Source organism: Anguilla anguilla, chromosome 11 (genome assembly GCF_013347855.1).
Source record: "Anguilla anguilla isolate fAngAng1 chromosome 11, fAngAng1.pri, whole genome shotgun sequence".
Classification (NCBI taxonomy): Eukaryota; Metazoa; Chordata; class Actinopteri; order Anguilliformes; family Anguillidae; genus Anguilla; species Anguilla anguilla.
In genome coordinates this window covers 39,495,643-39,516,403 of record NC_049211.1, presented here as the reverse complement: position 1 = coordinate 39,516,403, position 20,761 = coordinate 39,495,643, and the positions used below count along the sequence as shown (strand labels likewise).

Genomic DNA, 20,761 nt, shown 5'->3' with positions numbered 1-20,761 from the left:
GCAGCCATAAACATAGCGCGCGCGCGCGCGCGCGCGCACACACACATATACGTAGACGCCGCATTGGCCGCTGGATCGTATGTCGTCGCCATATTGGACCGGGCAACTTGCCATAACCCAATAACTCTCGGAAAACTGGACTGGGAAAAAGATGCCTGACTCGTGTGCAGCTTGGGGCTGTACAAATCGTCGCACAGTCCAAACCAGATCTCGGGGAATTACCTTTCACAAGTAAGACTGAACAATTGTTTTTGGGTGTATTTGGCCATTATAACATTATGTTGAGAGCCAACTAGTTGGCCACCAGAGTCAGACTGTTAATAGCTAACGTTGTCATAAAATTTTCCCGACCGTGAAAACTGGCTTACTTGTTTACATTTTGGACAGATGTGGCTACTGAGTAAATCTATCGTTGTTTCCGTCGCAGCACTTTCGACACAATATCGGAAAAAAACTAAAATTTCTTCTTACGGTGAAGAGTGCCTGACCGGCAACGTAGAAATGTGCTAACACAGCGGCAAAATTAGGCTATTTATCTAGAAATACCGTCTTTGGGGAAAAAACGCTACGGTTGAGGGTCAGGCACTCTTGACGGTAAGAGGAAATTTCAGATATTACTTGTGTCGAAAGTGCTGCGACGGAAACAACGATAGATTTACTCGGTAGCCACATCTGTCCAAAATGTAAACAAGTCAGCCAGTTTTCACTGTCTGGAAAAATTTTATGACTACGTTAGCGATAACGCTAGGTAGCTATGAAAGCAGAGACTTTATAAGAAATCATATAAACTAAATTGCCCATAATCGAGATTTTCATCTATATTGGCGTTTTTCTCCAAACCGATTTTTATGACAAGCTTCTCGTTTCGGCTGAGCGACTCACATTATGAATCTGATTGTAGTTAGCTGTCTAGCTTACTTTTCTCTCACTTTGAAGGTTTCCCAAAGCGAAAGAGTTGAGGAGGCAGTGGGAAGTAGCTGTAAGAAGGGAAGATTTTTCCGCCAGTCAGTCGTCCCTGCTCTGCAGTGAGCACTTCAAGCCGGAGGACTTCGACAGGACCGGTCAGACTGTCAGGATTAGAGATGGAGCTAAACCATCTGTCTTTATTTTCCCGACTCATATCCAAAGAGTAGGTGTATCACTACGCTATAAGGATTTGATAACTAGTCAATGTCACACTTTGCTGAAAATGTTTCTTTTTTTTTTTGTTCTTTCTGAATGTTTAGGAATCAATGATGTATTGTGTATTACACTGTGAGATACTTGAACCTGTTCAAGTTGTTTAAGTATTTTTTTCTTCCACTTTAGCCAGTGGCAACCAGGACAACACAAGCCTCAAGGAAGGCTGAAGAGAGCCTGTCAGTGGACTGTTCTCTGCATTTCCAAGAGACTGAACCTCTGCCTAATGTTGTGAGTATTTGTACTAGCTATGCCCCAAACAGCTGTGAGCATCATGGCCCTGGTCATATTCAAATCTCTCTCTCTCTGCCACTCTTTTCAGACACACTCACTTATACACGTGCACACATTGAAACATGCTGGTGTTGAATATGCATCCCTGACCCACACACTCAAACCCACGCTGCTGGGAGTGGGATTGAGGGGTGATGAGATTAAGAATGCAGGCCAGCTGATAGTACATTGTACTAGCTATGCACCAAACAGCTGTGACTGCGAGTGATGTGATATAAACATTACTCAAAACATTTTCATCCTTCTTTCTACTAGGACCACTCCTATGCATTGCCTGCATCTCCCACTGGTCTAAAGGCCAGACTCAGTGAAGCCTTGGCTAGGGTGGAGAGTCTGGAGCGAGAGATGAGGAACGCAAAGGACCGAGAACGGAGGGCAAAGAACACAGTGCATGGTCTTCTGGAGGATCTGAGGGGGAAGAACCTCATAAATGAAGAGCTGAAAGAGAGGCTCAATTTCTACTCAGGTAAAATGAATAAAACTTTGAACTTTATGTGTATCTTATTTATGTTTGCACTTTCCCATCTTTGTTAGACTTCCTAGTTATTATTTCAAGGGCACTTACTAATTAGTCTGTGCTAACTGAATTTCAGATCTTCCAATAGACCTCCTGTCAAAACAGGGCCATGAGTTCACAAAAGACCAGAAGGAGTTTGCCCTCACTCTCCACCTACATGGTCCAAAAGCATATAACTATCTGAGAGAGTCTCTCCATCTTAACCTCCCAAATCCACATACATTGCAAAGGTATTCTTCATGTCATTTGATTGCACTTTTTAAAAAAAATACTGGTTCAAATACATTTAATAACTACTTTTTCATTTTACAAAGGTGGAAGAGTTCCGTGGATGCCAAGCCTGGCCTCAACATGATGATGTTGGACATGTAGAAAAGAAGACAAGAGGAAGACTCTTAAATTAGTGGCAACTCACGAAAAATCTGTGCAAAACAGTTCTGTTCCAAGGGTTTTAGCTCCCATCCCCGTTTTGTAAAAGAGCATAACTTGTACAGGACAAAATGTAGAAACTTGCACATCAGGTAGAGCCTTGAGCATTTTTTTGTTTTGAATGAGGCTCTTTTACTCAGACCATGGATCTTTTCTTTTCCCTTTGTTTTCTTGTCTTTCTGAGGGAGGACAACAATGCCATAATTTTGTGAGATCTCAAATGGCCCTTGAGTGTTGCACAGTATCAGTCTGTTGTGTTGTTTAGTATTAATATATGCTGCTTTTCATCCAATATTTTTAAGAGGAAAAGGAAAGCCCTTCACTTTTTTTAACCGGTCAAAATGTCTTAACCACTTAGTTGTCCATATTTGAATCAATATCATATTGAGGACTGATTCTTGCAATGTTTGGCGTATAATTGCACAATATACACATGTATACAGGGATGTCTCCACAAGTATTAACCAAGAAAAATAAGCTAAATTCATGCTTGACAAACGTGAGTTTTTACAATTCCTTATGACAATGAATTATTTTCCACCACGTAAGTAATTCAGTTCATGTAAACCTAACGTTGATACACACTCCTCTCTTGAGCGTCGAGCAGCGATTATAGCCTAACTATCAAGATTTTAAGTAACTGGAGACAAAACCTTTTTTTGTAGCCTACTCCACGTAGATCATAAACACTTGAATATAAAAGCGACTCATTGAAATCGGTTGAGAAATGTAAACATTATGGTGCTTTTTATCCAGAAAAACCGCAGCTCCCCCGTTGACTTCCATTTGTTTTCAGGCCAGTCTTGCCTGGACCAAGATGGCGGCGACGGTGACGTCTCGCAGCAGCCGGCTGAAGCAGCCAATGCAGCGTTTACGTATGCGTGTCTGCGCCCACACCAATAAAGTTAGAGTGCGCAGCTAGATTTGAAACACTGAATATGAAGCGCCAGATGACCAGCTGGCTGTAGCCTTACAAAACAGGTGCTACCGTGTGCACAAGTTGCAGGACCAATTTTGCATTGAGGAACAGACAACCTTTCCATCACAATGCCCACGTCTTTATACTTAAAATATGACATTCTAACCTCCGACTGGATAATGTGTTGGATCGGTAAGGACAAAATGTATTTACCATAGCTTGCACGATTTTTAGACTCTTGCAAATACAACTAACCTGAAAGCATCAAATATTTAGCTTGAGCCTTTCAGTTATGAGTTTGCCTGTGTATAAGCATATGGCTTTATTCATACTCCCCAGTATAATAAAAGGTACTTCTGTTCAAGCTGGATTTTAACAAACCTGTAACCATTTGCCTTTTTTGCTCACAATAAATCCATTTGCAATGCCAGGTTTAAATGAAGCAAGAAACGATACCAGAATTTACAATAAAACAAAAATTGAGGTACACCAAGAAACACTGAGAAGATCGTAACAAATTCAACTTGTGAAACAATGTTTTATTTTTTTTCTTTAAGTGAATACGATTATAAAAGAAATAAAACATGACACCCTCGGCCTGTCATGCAAGCCTGCTGTACTGCAGCACTGCTTCCAAGGGACAGAAATGGCTGCCCACCACCAAGGACAAGGACGGGGGATTTGGGACGAACAGATAGGAGCATAAAACAGCAGCACAGGGTGAAAAGGCTCTGGGAAGCACAAACACTTCGCCAGAGCACAACCTCAATCGAGACAAACATAAAATTATGAACTGCTGACAATACACGCCGTTTTTAAAAAAATCTCATTCATACGATAAATGTCAAACTGATGGTGTAACAGTGTCAGTGGTTGCAATGAAACCTGGTTCCAACGTAATTGGATGGCTGGTGCGAAACTCCTCCAGTACACACAAGACTGGGTTTCCACTTTCCCCGCCCCCCCAAAACTACAGCAAGTCAGAGTCCACGTTAATGACGACACAGCTAGCGTGCACACTCGACAAAAATGTGAAAACCGGGGAATGGGTTAAACGGGGAACAGTCAGACAACCACCTTCAGAACATCTACACAACCACAGAACGCCGCTCGACTCGGCGCGCCTCGCCAGGCGTCTGAACCGGAGCGGAGGCCGTGAATTCGGGCCGGCATCGGCCAAACCTGCCAATTCGTTCCTCCACCTTTTTTCGCCTTTTTATAGAAAACGTACGACAGGGCCCAGACCAGCACCACGACAGCCTGGCCCCTTGATGTCGGCCTGTTATTTGAAGTTCATTTGGCAGTCCAGGATTTTCTTTTGGTTTAACTGGTAAACTACGGTAACCAAAGTAACGGCCGACGTGTCAGCCGGACAAAGCGGTCGCTTTGAAAATCCAAAAATGTGAGGGGTGCACTCAGTCAGGCTTAGTTCAGAGCACAGTGGTACTCGAGACAGAAGAGGCCAAAGGGGTTAAATGGTCACGTGACTCCACTGCTCCGCAAGCGGGTAGCTTATATAGACAGAGGGGATTAACACCACACATATAAAAAGGACTACAAACAGTACGTTTCCGTAAGCTACCGGAAGCAGTTCACATGTGAATCCCGTCTCGGGACGGCCTACGGGCGACCCAAGCCCCCCCCTCCTACATGCGACCCAAGCCCCCGCGGCCTGGGCTCAGAGGGGGTCCCCGTCCTCGTCATCCAGGTACAGCCGAAAGTAGTCGTCCTCTTCCAGGACGTCGTCCTCGTCCAGCAGGGCCAGGGCGATGATGTAATGCAGGAGCTGCAGGCTGTCGTTGTCCAGGTCCTCTAAACTGGACGAGCTGGCCTGCGGGGGTGGGGGTGGGGGGGGGGGGGGGAGGAGAGCAGCCAGTCAGAACCTGGGAAACTCAGGGTCCAACACATCATCCCTGGAGCTGTACCCTCAACCTCCATCGACAGCAGTGATGTCCGCACAGCAGCAGGACTGCCCTTCAGGTAACAGCCAAAGGTCTGTGTATGATCACATTTGATCCTAAACTGTGTGTAAGAACGTTTCCACAAATATTTTGGCATTCATCACTTTTGTTATCTGCATGTCTTCATAGCTGTTTCCCTATGCAAATCACATGAACAGGATTACGCATAAAATTTGCAAAAAGCCTGCATTCATCACCATCTCAGGGATATGCACAAAAACAAAGGTCTGCACGTATCATGAATCTCATAGTTTTGTTCTTAAATGTTCATTAAAAAAAAACTAAGAATAATTTAAGAAAGGTTTTGTGAATGAGGCCCAACCTGTGGACTCATTTAGCCAATCGGAAACATTAAAAACCAGCACACACTCGAGTTGAAGTCCCATGATCTAGAGAGTAGAATGGAACACGCACTACGTAAAAATAAAAAACAAACCCATACCCATGAAGGATAACAGCTATAACACGAAGACATGGTCCCACAAGATTAAAGGTCTAATTGAGGCATTAATACTGATCACTGAAATTTCATTTTGCCAATTTACTAGGTTCCAAATTAGTGGAAATAAACCTGCTATCTAAAAGCAAGCAAGATAAAGTGTCAGAAAGCTCAAAGCTAATTCATTTCCTACGCAGCAGGAATGAAAGCCAACAGGCATAGGGGTTCACCGGGAATGGGGGGGGGGGGGGGGGAACACACACACGGGTTCACCAGGAACAGGGTGGGAGAACACACAGGGGTTCAGCAGGAACAGGGTGGGAGACACACGGGGGTTCAGCAGGAACGGGGCAGGTTCGAGAGACCGGACGGAGGGGAAGGAGTGGCAGCGTTACCGCGGGAGACGACCGCCGGCGTCGAGGCCTGTATCCGTTGGGCAGCTCGTGGCGGTAGATGCACTCTGACTTAAAGGGGCAGCACCCGTGCCGCATGAAGAAACTGCACCTGATTTTACTGAGGAGAGCGCAAAAACCAACATTTCAACACAAACCTAAAAACAGACAACATTTCATATGTACACGTACAACTGCCATCATTTCTAACTTCTGCACGGCCCACATGTGAAAGAACATCTTACACAGAAAAAGACTGCACTCTTATTTCAGGATAATGGATTCAAAACGGGTGTGCAAAGTGAAGGAATTCACACTCAACAGTACTCAAACATTTCAGCATGTTGTCTTCATAAGTTATATGGTAATTTCTGAGGCTAGTGGCTAGTTATGGAATTACTTTGATCGATGCACCACTGTTTTCTAATTACCCATTCCAAGATGACGTGTAAAAAGTAAGATTAAATCTCTCATGGGTCAAAGTATTCATACCAACAAACAGAAGCTACGAGTGTTAGTTCCACTAATCAGCCTGCACGCCCTTGCTGTCCCTTTAAGTCCAGTTCAGACCAAAGATTCACGATGCGATGAAGAACGCTGCAGAGAGGAGTAGCAGCAGTGTGAGCCATTGTCTCACAACGCCTGATGGGGGGGGGGGGGGACTTGCCATCACAGGCGATTCAACTCGTGTAAATCACCGGTGGCGAGTTCTAGAACATTTCGGAGAGTCGTCAGCTGCAGCTCGTCGCATCACAAACCTTTTGTCAGAACTGGACTTCAGAGTCAGGTAAACGAGCCACCAGCACATACAGTAACACTATTGGTGAACGGTCCATTTCACCACAGGCAACAGACTGGTGAACGGTCCATTTCACCACAGGCAACAGACAGGGCGCTTCACTGTGGTTTGTTGAGCAATTCCCTTCCCCTCTGCCCACCCCCCCTTCTGTACCAGTAAAGTGGCAAGTGCCCACTTGCTTTCCCCCTTTTGTTCCCTCCATCAAACGGTCAACATTTCAGACAAAAGGCAGAACAGCTGCATTGTGGGAAAGCAAACCTGGATTTCTCTCTGAAGGCAGTGATGAGCGTTTGCTTCTGCTCCCCGTCGCTGACCCAGTACTTGCTGGGGATGTAGTAAGAGGACTTCACCCGACACTGCGGGCAAGCCCTGGGGGACCGAGCAACAGAGACACCACTTAAACATCCACGCACCCTCAACAAGACCCAAACACCACTCAACGTCAAACAGGGTCTCCACACTGAGGCCGAAAGCAATCCCTTAGAACGTTTCGATATGAATGACCGTGTAATTACTGGTAGTTTGACAGTTGTGGCGTTTCAGGCGCGGTCCTTACTTGATGACCTCGTCCTGGAAGTCCTTAGTCTTGCGCCAGGTGACGATGCAGCCCAGGCAGAACGCATGGCTGCAGTTGGGCAGGATCCCGAAGCGCCTCTCCTGGCCGCTGGGCTTCTCGTAGACCTTGTCCATGCAGATCCCACACATGACGTCTCTGCTCTGCTTGTAGGCCTCGTCGGGCCAGTCCCTGCCGGAGGGGGCCGCCGCGCCGCTCTGCGCTGCCCCCTGCTGGTCGGAGGCCTTCTGCAGGAAACCGAGGGGGACAGCCGATGACGTCGAATAGCCAACAGACTCGGGGAACTACGCTGGAAGGCGGTGCATTCACGTAGTAGAAGCGAAGCGAGCCGGTGAAGTATGGTTATTTATATTCCAAAAGATGAACAGAATACTTGAATTACTTGCCATCTTACAAAGACATGCATTATAAAAAATAATCTAATTCTTCTACGACTTGTAGACTGAGCTACCATATGAACGGGGCTAAAGCTTCAAAATGAAATCACAGCAATTAAAATGACATTTTAATTAAAACAGTCACTTGTCAGCCAGTCGCAGCTGGAGACTATACAACACAAGCTAAAACTCATCTCCAAAATGTCCCACTGACAGTGTGTTGTCGTGCAAGGTTCTTTACTAATGCCCCCCCCCCCCCCCCTTTCCTCAAATACCGCTGTTCAAGAAATTCCCAAAACTTCAACGTCATCAATAAAAACATTCAGGACAAAAAAAAAAAAAAAAAAAAAAAAAATGAGTTTGGATTCATGAAAGGGTAAAACAAGGTGCGAGGAAATGCATTTGGTGTACAAGTCAAAGGCTATTGCAGTAGATAAATGGATAAATGGCTCACTTCACATTTACCCAAGGTTCCAAGCAAGAAAAAAACCCACTTTAACCAACCCAAAACCACACCCCAATACCCTGCATGCATGATACTCCCACTTTAGGTCTCACTAGACCCTTGCCCACGCTAGGCTTCCGGGACTCTAGGCTAGTTAAATAGTGTGCAATTAAATGTCTGACAGATCTCATTAAATATTGCAAAAGAGAGAAGAAAATTTTTAATTAAAAAGAAAACTCCACAGTATCAGCAATTGTCCAACCCTAAAGCAAATGGACATATTTTCTGAGGACATCACACACACACACACACACACTTTGAGAGGCTCTACTCAAGAGGCATGTGAATTCATAACACCTGGAGAGACTGCTTTCCAGCGGCGGATTCGCGACCCTGGACCTCAGCTGCCATCGGCGGGCCGGTGCGAGCCCCCAGACGGGCTGCTGCGGACAGGGGGCCGGGTGCAGCTCTGGGGCAGTGCTGGGGGAACGCCCTCCAAGAGGAATTCTGACCACGGTGCTGCAGCTGAGCCCACGAACCTGAAACCCCAAGTCAAGAGTTTAATTAACAAGACCAGGTCAAAATCTAGTATATGGCTGGACCGGCCGACCAATGGTATAACTTCACTCACTCAGTCAGTCACAGACATTCGCATTTGTAGAGCTGGCCCCGCTGTTGCGGTCCAGCCAAAAACGTACAGGGAACCATTCACACCGCACGCAAAACGCCTCAACGCGACAGTCCTTCGGCAGTGTTTCCAGGTCTGCGGTTCTCACGCACAACTGGGGCTGAAATCAGGGGCAAAAAAAATCGTTTCTTGGGCTAGTTCCAAAATGTAGGACGGGTGTGGTCAGGCATAGCGTATGGCACCGGAAATTGTTCACCTACTGCAAAAACTGGAAAGGTTTGCATCCAGAACCCCTGCTTCAGCCGGTCCATCTCTGAATATCGTGGGCAGGTGTTCATGTTTCACAGAGCCTGGCCATTCTGCCAAGCCCAGCCAACAATTAACTTTTCTCTTCTCTTCATTTTGGAAATCTGACTTTCAGTTCTTTCATTTTTAATGGGTTTTAGGGTTACTGCTCAATCTTTCACTTTTCTTTTTATGTAAACAATAAATCTAATTTCTTATTTCTTGTATACCACACCTAGAGCTTAAGAAACCCAAATATCCTTGGTAATTTAATTTCCGTTTTGAATGTTTGTCTCAATTTTTATTATTTGTATGGAATGAGAAAAGTTCTGCAAAATAAAGTTAAACCATTTCACAACAGACATTATTTTCACTGGTGTCATGTCAGACTTCTCAAAACTGACAAAGGAATGAGGGTTTAGAGCTTCAAATGAAATAAACCCTTGACCCTAGAATTTCTAACATGACCTTCTGACAAATCCAATTTAAAAATCACAACAATGAATAAAATCTACAAAAAGGTCAAATCGAAACCATAACAGACAGTCCTCGACAATAACATTTCAGTTTTGCAGCATGGCTTAAGTTAAGAACTCTAGATGCAATTCCACACACACACACACACACACAGCGAAGCTTAAACGTTACGTTCAGGACTGTCCATTATACTGCCCACTGACCTTTTTGTAGATTTTATTCATTGTAGTAATTTTCACATTAAATCAGATTTCTCAGAAGAATCTTGATAAGGGTCATCCAGTCACTTTCATTTGAAGCTCAAAACCAGTCAGTTACGGCACCAACAGCAACGTTTCAGACTCACAGCATGGCTTAAATCAAGAGCTCCAGAAGCAAATTCACTCACACACACACACTCAGTCACACTCACTGCCTTGCTGCTGACACTGTCTGATCGCAGCTTCGACAGGGACCTGCTCCTCTTCCTCAGCGATGCCCACATTCAGACGTTCGAAGCTGTGCTGCAGGCTGACCATGCCGCTCACCAGCGGCTCCGAGCCCCTCCGGCCCCTGCTGTAGGCCCCGTGGGTCTGGGAGAGGGAGGGTTCCGAGCCCCGCCGGTCCTGGAGGACCCGGTCACCCATGCCGGGGGCGTGGGGAGCAGGGGCCAAGCCCAATCTGCTGCCAGGACCCCTGCCATCTGGCTGAGGGATATGCAGATACCTGCAATACCAAAAAGCTCCTTCAACAAGCTACAAACTACAAACTGCACAGTACAATGTTCATCGTCTGGTGCTCATCGTCCATCAAATATGTGGAACAGGGGTCTAATCCTCACCAAAGACGCAAGTTGTGCATTCATTTTCATCTCAAAACATCAGTCTAATGCTGGTAATGCCTACATAAAATCCACACTGAATATCTGGGACACATTCGGTTTTCTGAAAAGTTTATTAATATCGACGGGACAGTCTGCTGGACTGATTGGCAGACCTCCAGGTTAAGAGAAAGTTCTCTCACCTGCAACGGTCACCAAACCAGCAGGCACCCTTCTGGAAATATCTGCAGATTTCCGCTGAGGGCAACACCGGTATCTCATGAGAGAAGTGACAGCTCGGGCCAAATCTGCAAGAACCGCGGATGTACTGCCTGGAAGAAAGTTTCAGAACATGGACCAACCAGTATCTAAAAGCAATGTACCATTACAATATAGTCAGCTAAACTGTATTTCCAGTTTGACTACTTTAAGTCGCATTGATATGTAGCCGATATCCCAGACCTGTACTTCACTGAAGTACAACAGTTGCGATAAGACGATTTTTTGTACGTTTTTAATCTCATTTTTGTAAGGAACACAGCCAGTTATACGCAACTGAAGTTTTCGTCATGTTTACCATTTTCATCTGCGATACTTATCTGACGTAAACAAGTGACCAGAAGTGAATGCAGTACTTTTGAATCTCAACAACGATCAAAAAACAAAAGCCAAGGGTCTAGCTAGCTAGTGATTTGTTGAAGTGTTAAAAATGACAGTAAAAACAGTAACGACATTGGCTAGTTTAGACAGCTACATGGCTAGCTAGATAAACAGCTATCTATCTAGTCAACCGCAAAATAACGTCAGCCAAGTTCATGGCTATCATGATCAGATTAACGGCCTTGTTCGGTCAACAAATTCAAAACGTTCTCGGCGCAATTGAATATATGTTGCTGCCTAGCAAAACAAACAATATTAGCAAGCTAGCTGGTTAGCTAAACAAGTTAGCTCGTATTATGGTCGCTGCAGTACTAACGTTAACTCCAAAAGCATAATGTTGAACTAGCCTTCAAGCTGGCTAAAATCAAAATAATTTCCGAAAATTGTCACATTCCTTTGCGATCGGCGTAAACAAGTGGGGGAGCGCATAATGTACTGTGGAGTGGAATCCTTTGTGTTTCCAAACCGGATGTAAACATCTGTTCAAAAGTAGGCGAGCAAGCGAATCTTTTCCAGGACGTAAACATCGACGAACGCCGGAGTGCTCGAAGAACTTTTAAAATCAAACGAAATCCTACCTGCACGGAGCCCTGCCTACATGAAAAACGCGTTTGTTAGCATTTCTGTACGTAACGCCATGTCGATCCATCTCAGTATTTGGACGAACAAGAACAGTCTGTATCGGCGCGAATGACACCGCAGAGCGGGCAAGACAGCAAGTCGTGTACGTCACATCAACTTCCAACCAACCAGTGACGTTAAAGAAAATAGAAAAGTTAAATTCCTGAAAACACTGTTGACTGAAAGAGTGCAGTAGGCTACTGTTCTTTGTAACTGTTAATTATCCTCCGTTTTAGGTTCGGCTTCTTGTTATCAGTTGGAATTTGTGACTACAATCTCGAAACACGAAGTGAACTGTTCGGTAGTTAGCGAACGCACGATTTGGCAACCTGGTATAGCAACAAATTGCCATCTTGCCAGCAAGTAAATTATCAAAAATCACTGGGCAAATCAAACATTTAACATGAATAAGGACAGGGGGCTATCAATTAACTTAATTGCGTTTAAATGGCAACAGCTTTAATGCACGATAAAATGAGAGAAACAACTGTGGACTACTAAACGTGTGGCGTTCGGCCAGGGCCCGACAAAAGTAAGACAAAAGTGGCATGCAAAAACTTTAAAAAAAGAAAATCGGATGGAGGAAGGGGGTGTCCGTCTTGAATATGGACTATTTGGCTTGCTACAATAGTACCATGATTGCAGCCATTATCAAATATTATTTGTCACTATAAACCCCCTACCTGCAACGAATACCACTACCAGAGGTTACATCCAGAGATATGCCATTTGCCCCCTTCTCCATCTTCCAACCAAATTTAAACTTCGAGGTGTTCGTCCCAACAGGCGGATCGACTCTGCGTAGCTATATATAGCCGCTTACTTGGGCGTTACCAATTACATCTACTTAACGAGAACTAACCAATGACACTGGGAAACCAAGCGTGACATCGTAGGCCTACCAATGCAATAAAGGTTATCTGTGACACGACCAATAGACAGACACTTCAGCACCCCTCCAATTGTTAGCTTTATATTCGACGAGGCGAACGAATAGCCAGTCACAGGATTGTGAATTTCAGAGACTATAAACACTATTTTTATTCACTAGACTCGGGAATTGCAAATTTTGCATGGCTTAAATTTGATGGCAAAATAGGATGATAATGTTCAAATCATATAAATTATTATATCATGTAGTTACCACGATATGTACCATCCAATCGTTTGATTCTCTCCTGTACTCAAAAAGTATGAATCGTGAAGTAGGCTACTGCGTTTCTGTAATGTACGATACATTCAGCACCTTGGGTTTCCTCGCTTCATTGGAGAATCGCAGTTGTTCGTTCAATTGAAGTGCTTCTAAGGTCTGTATAATCAAGTTTATGTATAATCAAGTTTTTATCAAGTTGATAATTAATTAACAGTTGGGCAGGTCATAATTATGCAAAACAATGCTCTTTAGCTCATTGTATATTTGTTGATCCGTTTGACGAAGGAGTTTTCTTCGAACACAACTTGTTTGCACTGTATCAGTATATTTGCATATGCAGTTATAACTGACTTGCGTGCTACAGGCAATTTCACCACACAGAAACAAAACAAGTTTGACAAAATTGAGGTTTATTCTCATAAAATATCTGGGAATATCTTTCTCAAGTTCTATTGAGTGTATACACATATTCGATTACATTATTTATGTACAATATCATTACAAGAAAGAACATAAACCATTCCATTTATGTTCTAACATTTTTGCTGATGTACCTACTGCAGAGAACCATCAATTACGAACCGTCCTGGACTAGATAAAAGTAGTTTATATAAAATAGCTGCAGAACACACAACTTGGTGTCTACATTCAAGATTTCCAAAGATATCCAGAAGGGCCACCGTGGCTCTGCAGAGGCGTTCCAATGCCATTGGCTCCCACAGTTAAAATACAGCTAGAAAAGCTAGACACACCTTGGGTCATGATCCCCCAACCTCAGTAGCCCTTTTGCATTCCTCCTTAAATGCACTTTGAATGATGTCAACGCTCCATGTCTGTACCTGTTCAGTTTATGTACTGAGCTGTAGATCACAGTTAACACCTCCTCCATTAGTGTCAAGCTGAATTTACCGTTAACACGTTACATCACAGCGTAATAGCGGTGCTCGCGCTGTAATTAGCGCAGGCTAATTCCCGTGCCCTGGAGATACTCCATGAGCAGAGCCACGGTCACGCGCACTATCCCATTGTCTCGTAGCTAAGGTGGACCCGCGTGTCCACTTTAAATCTCAACTCCATTAATTTCAAATAGGGTGTTTCAACTCTCCTCAAAAAAATAAATAAACTCCAACTTGGGTACAGGTTTAGACAGAGGACTGGGAAGAAGTGAGAAATAGTATGAATGTGCACGTTCTGAATTGGGCACATTTATTTTCGCTAATGTGTGAGAGCATGGGTTATGATCTATCCTTTACCTCACCTAAAGCACTGTTCTTACAAAGACTACGGAGGAAAGCTGTGTGTGTGTGTGTGTGTGTGTGTGTGTGTGTGCGCGCGCATGTTTGTGGAATGACAGAGGTAGATTTCATAAGCAGCGATGGAGAGGGTTGTCGGACAGGATATGGGCTCTAGCTGAACTACAGCATGTGGAACCCTCGTCCTGTGAAGAGAAGAGGTCGTAGAACAGGGCGAGAGGACAGAGCCAGCACTTGCACCCCATTAACAGATAACAGCACCAACGTGGATTAGCGCAGAAAATGTACTGCCCTCCATTTTCCAAGTCCACACCGTCTTTTCGGAAGAGCCAAAGCAGACGCCCGGTCTCAGGGTTCAGAATTAGAGTTTCACCAGGCCCCAAGACCCCAGGAGACAGCACAACATCATCCTCACATTCCTCGCTAAGTGCAGCACGGGGATATATGGGCAATGATCTCACAGATCTCATTTCTTTTTATTCCCCAGACAGGATAGTCCTGTGAAAAGGGAACAAAAATACTGAAAATTTATGTGGGTGACAGTACTCAAGTTTTCCAGCACGGGCGTGGTCATTTATGAGCAGAATAAAGCTGTACTACACCAGTGGACACACTTCAGAAACAGTAACAGGTCGTGGGCTGTGTCACATAAATTAGAGGAAGGGATATTCACACGTGAGTGTTCTATAGGCAGAGGGGGGAGCCCTGGGGATTTCGGAGAGGAAAGTGGGGCCAGCTGAACTCAGACTCAGTCAGGGAGACACGGTTAGCACAGCATTCACAACAAAGGCTACAGTCTGTCCACCACAAGACACAGCAAAAAATAAAAAATAAAATAAAAACACAAATAAATGACACATTTACAAGACAGCTGCGATTAGATCAGGAAAGGAGATCATCGGGACAGTTTAGCTTGGTAGCTTTAGCTTTAAACCAATACAGTGCTTTTGAACCCTTTAGATGCCAGCAAAATGTATGCACAGCATTGACACATTTTTAAAGAATCATACATTTTTGGCAACATTCCAAAAAAATAAAATAAATGTTAATATGATTGCACGTTTTCGTTGAAAATTCTCAGGGATATACAGGTGTGTTTTACTTCTTTCTTTTTTTCCAGCCATGATCCAAACAGAAAAGATGTACAATTACAGATTAATCAACTGATCATTGACATCCAGGTTGTTAAATCTACTGCAGAAATCACATTGGCTGCTGTCCAAAAACAGAGCGATCCCAACCCCTCAAGGGGAATTTACATGGGCATTTTGGTTAGAAGATGGACGCAAAGTTAAGCACAACCACAACGCACTATAATCAACTGAAAAATAATGGTTTTGTTTTTTTATGAGAATGTGACCAGTTCACCAGTAAGCAAAGCAGAGCTACTGTTTGTAGTCAGCTAAAGAAAAAGACCAAACTTCAATGACCTACCCAGCTGTGCTAGACAGTGGTATTTAACACTAAGCATAAAGGCTCTGGCATAGAAATGAACCGCACAGGGGGCATCAAAAAGAAAAGCATTTTAGTAACTCAACTGTGGTCTGGATTGCACCAAACGGCTGGCAAAATGAACTCTTTAAGATGGAAGACCACAAATATGTGATCAGAACGTTCTTACTGAACCATTCTAATGCTGATGTCACAATCGCTACTGGTAATTGAAAGCAACAGAGTTCTAGAACACTTGGAATTCTGGGGGGAAAAAAAGAAAACAAAAAAGCCCACTCTTCAAGCACAGGGAGTTGAAAGCAGCCCGACAGACAACACTGGATTCCAACGAATATTAATATTCATTTTAAGAGAACAGGTTTATGGTTTCCACATTACTCTACATATTAATTCAACTAATGGAAAAAAAAAACTCATTTAAAAAAATTTGTTTAAAATTTGTTTAAAATTTAAACTTCATGTTACATACTTAAGTAAAACAGTTTCCAAAAGATCAATACCAAATTGTAGTAGGCATATAAGAGCTTTATTGCTTTAAGGATAAAAAACTAATTTAAAATGTCAACTAAATAAAATATACTTAATATACTATTTCTTTGGCTCTTAAAATATAACTATTATAAAGGATTATTTTGATTGCATGGGCACCCTCAGAACTGGGGAGGGGCCACAGTTTCATTTACGACACCATTAAAAAGGTAACCCCCCCCCCACCCTAACCCTAACCCTAACCCTAACCCTAACCCCCCCCCCCCCCCCCCCCCCCCCCCCGGAAACGAAGCAGTTTACTGCAGCAGTTTTTTTCTTTGAGAGGAAAAAAAATAGCTGCCAAAATGCACATAATTCCCAAAAGGCTTATAATAGTACCAGCACAGGTTTTATCTTTACATTTTCATCACTAAAACGAATGCTAAAATATTGTAACATAATCACACGGCGAGCTGTTCTCTGGGTTGAGTCCATGGGACACAGACACACATTAGAACTACAATAGCAATGGATGCCGTTGGTGGAATTCCCTTAAAAGATCAGGCCGTCTTTCACAGAATTCCATAAAAGTCCCCCTTGCGCCGGAATTGCACAAGAGGGGACTAGGGGAGGCAAATCAATCACGGATTGCTGAATATATGACTTCATCATAATTGCATTCGCATCAGAAGGAAAGGACAGGGATAGCATCGACTCAATGCCGTACCACAGATACCACTGACTCACCAGATACTCGACTTTACATACTTAACACTGAACGGCTCATCTTCCATTTACTGTAACAGTACTGAGCCAAAGGATGTTCTGTATTGCAATTCAGGGTTAAGAAGCGGAGTGCTGACCTTCTGGTCAGTGTATATAATCTGCAGATTTTGGCCACGTAAACAGATTACGTTTCGGGTGGTAATGATGGCAATGAATTAGCACCAGCATCCTCAATAAACAGAGCATTCTGGGATAGGGGAGATCCTCCAGTCCCTATCCTGGGACCAGAGTGCTGACACGCAGATTTACATCACAGGAAACAGTAACACTTTACCTGAGCCCTTTGAAAGAAGGCTGACACTGTCAGATATATCTCAGGAGGTAAGAGCGGATGTCTGGCAGTCGGAGGGTTGCCAGTTTGATCCCCCGCCCTGGGCGAGTCGAAGTGTCCCTGAGCAAGACACCTAACCCCTAATTGCTCCCAATGAGCTGATTGGTACCTTGCATGGCAGCCTTTCACCATTGGTGTGTGAGTGTGTGTGAATGGGTGAATGAGAGGCATCAATTGTAAAGCGCTTTGGACAAAAGCGCTATATAAATGCAGTCCATTTACCATCATACACATGACTTAACAGCTGTCACAAGAGGGCATAGCAGATGATTTCAGTTTAAGTCAAATTACATAAAACCGTCATCCCTTTTAATGATAAATGATTACATTACAGTCATAACATTTACCAAAAAAAGTGAGAAAAGTTTGACGTCATTTTACACAGACTGAAAGAATCTGCTATGCCATCTTGCGACAGCTGCTATGTCATGCGTATGACAGAGTAATGTCAGCCTTGTGTCCAAGGGTTCGAGTAAAGTGTTACCCATGACGAAACATTTGCAGAAAGAGTTTGGGGAAAGCAGATGGAGATTTCCAGTTTTTAAGAAGATTCATGACGGCAAGCCACATTTCACAGAGACAGTGCATGATCACAATATAATACCCGGCCAGGATTATTCATATATAACCGCCCTTCATTTCATCCATTTAAAGCACTTGCTTAAAAGGTGTCCATCGCAATCCTTCCTCTCTTTTGGCAACTGAGCTTTCATGATAAAAATGACACATTTTCATATGTACAAAAGAAATACATAGTAGGAATTAACTGTACACTTTACAAGAGGTATATGTTGTATCAACCATCATAATATTTAAAGGAACTGAAAGTAATGTAAAACCATTTTCAAACATTTAGCCATCAGTAATGTGCATTTAACTGACTTTTTAACCGAAAATATGGAAGCTTTGCCTGATTGGCTGCAATTTCATGTGAGTTCCTTATTAGACATTATTCTCCTTAAATATAGAGCAACTGTGCACACAGCAATGCAACGTCCCATTGGAAAGATCACAGGTAACTACTCATGTGTGTGCTCATGATGGGGTGGCAAAGTACCAGTTAACCTCTCCTGACTGGTCAGCAGATCCAGGCCACATTACCATGGATACGACCTTGGCTCAGTATTGAACAGCTTTTTTTTTTGAAGTCTGACTGCTAACTACTGTACCCACCTTTACGGAATGACACCCTACTTGAAATAGCTTTAGTATTTATGTGGATGGGTAGAGTTGGGGGGGGGGTGGAGTGGGCAGTACAGAATTTTTCCTTTAAGTACACCTGTTCTGTTTTAGGCAAAAAAGGGTACTGAGAAAAAGCTCACCTTTCTTCTGCAATGCAGGTCAGACAGAACAGAGGTAAAACGGCATTTGGGAACGTCAGGAGGACCTTGTTAAGCAGTGCAGAAGGGTGACTGAATCCTGGGTTAGATTCTGAAGGGGGCAAAGCCTTAGTGGGAGGGGGGGGTGAAACGCTGCACTGAAGGGGGCATTCCTCTTATGAGCGCTGGGGAAACAACGCTTCTGAAGCAGCTCAACGCCGCCCTCACGCCAGCACCGAGACACGCAGCTTCCTCTCCTGGGCCAAGCTGAGCCACACGGGGAAAACCCGCCAAAACCCGCCAGTGACCGCGGTCGTCGTCTCGGACAGAGCCTCCTCCGTTCCCCCCCGCGTGCGTGTACCCTGGGGGCCTGCTGTCGCCAGGGTAACGGTCCCCCCCCCCCCCCCCCCGCCGCCTTCCCCGGCCCTCTGTAACGTGCACTTCCATTTCTTAATGCATAAACGCTTTGGAAGGTGGCATTACCCCACAAACTGCGTTCATTTCTGTAGTCTATAACACCTATTATCCTTTACCGCTTATTCCGAAGGAACACCGTAAAACATGAAACAAAATCCTTAATGAGTCGCGCGGTAAAAATCACTTTCTGTGAAAACGGTGACGATTATTTCTGTAAAAAAGAAAAAGGAAAGGGAAGCTGTGGGTAGCAGCACCAGGTCTGTGGAATTCTTCAAAAACCGGCAATTCTGAAACAGCAACCTACACCTCAGCCCCCATCGCCCCCCCCCCCAAATATAAAAAGGGCGAGTCTGCAACAGGTCCCTCTGTGGAAGGTCTCTGCAGTTTACCACGTAACAGTTCAGTCCACAGCTCGAACCTCTTTCCACAAATTACACACACACGCTCTCTCTCACACACTCACACACGTATGTATTTACACTATATATATGATTGAAAATAGCACGTCTTTGCGTAGGAGTTTAAATTAAACGTTAGCCTAGTACATATCCTTGTAGATCTCCTGCAGGAGCGGGTGCAGTGAGGTCTCGGACTCGGTCTTCTTGATCTTCTGGACGAGCTGGGCGTTCTCGGTGACCAGCTGCCGCAGGTCGGCCATCTTCTGCAGCAGCTTGGGGAAGAGGTGCAGCGAGTCGGTGTGCGTGGCCTGCAGGTGGAGGTCCAGGGCCTGCACGATGCTGTCCTGGATCTCCTCCACCTGCTTCACATTCATCAGGCCTGGGCGGTCTGCATGGGGAAACACACACACAGGGAAACACACACGCGCACACACACACAGGGATGCATACATGCGCACGTATGCACACACACACGCACAGGGAAACACACACGCGCACATAAACGCACACACAGACACACACAAACACACATACACACACACACACGCACACCCAGACAGTTAGGCTTGTGGCCAGGCAGGTGTGAAGCGTAACGGACTGTTTGTAAAAATTAAGCATAATGTGAATAAAACACTAAAATATATTAAGGAAGCCTGGTACAAAGCGAGTCTTTAAAAAAAAAAAAAAAAATCTTACTTTTCAGTTTAATTTAAGACCGGACATATATACAAGGCTAAGTTATGCATTGAAGGGTATAGAGGGTATGCACATGACGTCACAGTAGGTGGAAGTCACTGCGGTTACACCCATTGAGTGGCAGAAAGACTACTGAGTGGCAGCGTTAGCGTTCAGCTTGAATGCCGCGAAAACACAAAAAACACATCTAAAATGGGAAAGAGCTGTTGTGCGATTGACTGTACAAATAGATTCAACAAGAAATCGGAGCTATCTTTTTTACAGACTGTCGAAAGCTAAAGAAAAGAGAAGCAAATGGATCGCTGCAATTCGCAGAAACAACTGGAATCCAGGCACCGAAACGTGGATTTGCGGTTGTCATTTTGTGTCAGTTATGTTGGATTTTTGGGTAAAATCATACCTTAAGTTATGTACTGTATTGACTACTCATCAATTAAATATTTAGCATCTTTCATTTATATTCTGTGTAACTGTAAAGTTTTTGTCAGCATTTATTTAAAAAATCATCCATGATGATGAGCTTTGTGTTCTACAAACATAGGGGGGACGGTTAGATAGTGTTAGCTAGCCAAACATATAAATTAAGGTATGATTTTACCCAAAAATCCAACATACCTGACACAAAATGACAACCGCAAATCCACGTTTCGGTGCCTGGATTCCAGTTGTTTCTGCGAATTGCAGCGATCCATT

At 44.1% G+C, this 20,761-nt stretch overlaps 3 protein-coding genes across 4 annotated transcripts in view; 1 reads left to right on the top strand and 2 right to left on the bottom strand.

The window, feature by feature from the left end:
• Positions 1-19: 19 nt before the first annotated feature.
• LOC118208310 (THAP domain-containing protein 6-like) lies at positions 20-3,768 on the top strand. The gene is made up of 6 exons (XM_035382864.1): positions 20-231; positions 937-1,129; positions 1,309-1,410; positions 1,729-1,939; positions 2,067-2,220; positions 2,305-3,768. Exons 1-6 carry the CDS (start codon positions 152-154, stop codon positions 2,360-2,362), a joined length of 798 nt encoding a protein of 265 aa, XP_035238755.1. The 5' UTR covers positions 20-151; the 3' UTR covers positions 2,363-3,768.
• An 88-nt stretch (positions 3,769-3,856) lies between these two features.
• mkrn4 (makorin, ring finger protein, 4) lies at positions 3,857-12,595 on the bottom strand. 2 transcript variants are annotated; one of them, XM_035382863.1, is made up of 8 exons: positions 12,479-12,595; positions 10,718-10,846; positions 10,128-10,420; positions 8,683-8,864; positions 7,486-7,730; positions 7,188-7,298; positions 6,134-6,251; positions 3,857-5,169 (listed from the first exon to the last, which is right to left on the bottom strand). In XM_035382863.1, exons 1-8 carry the CDS (start codon positions 12,538-12,540, stop codon positions 5,017-5,019), a joined length of 1,293 nt encoding a protein of 430 aa, XP_035238754.1. In that variant the 5' UTR covers positions 12,541-12,595; the 3' UTR covers positions 3,857-5,016. The 2 variants fall into 2 exon arrangements, with proteins under 2 accessions (XP_035238754.1, XP_035238753.1); XM_035382862.1 differs by lacking the exon at positions 12,479-12,595 and adding an exon at positions 11,753-11,906.
• Positions 12,596-18,962: 6,367 nt separating this feature from the next.
• The window catches only part of ppardb (peroxisome proliferator-activated receptor delta b), a 26,854-nt gene continuing 25,055 nt past the window's right edge, over positions 18,963-20,761 (bottom strand). Inside the window, exon 8 of the mRNA XM_035382859.1 lies at positions 18,963-19,760. Coding sequence (XP_035238750.1) covers positions 19,513-19,760 — 248 coding nt within the window. The 3' untranslated portion in view covers positions 18,963-19,512. The remainder of the gene's footprint in view (positions 19,761-20,761) is intronic.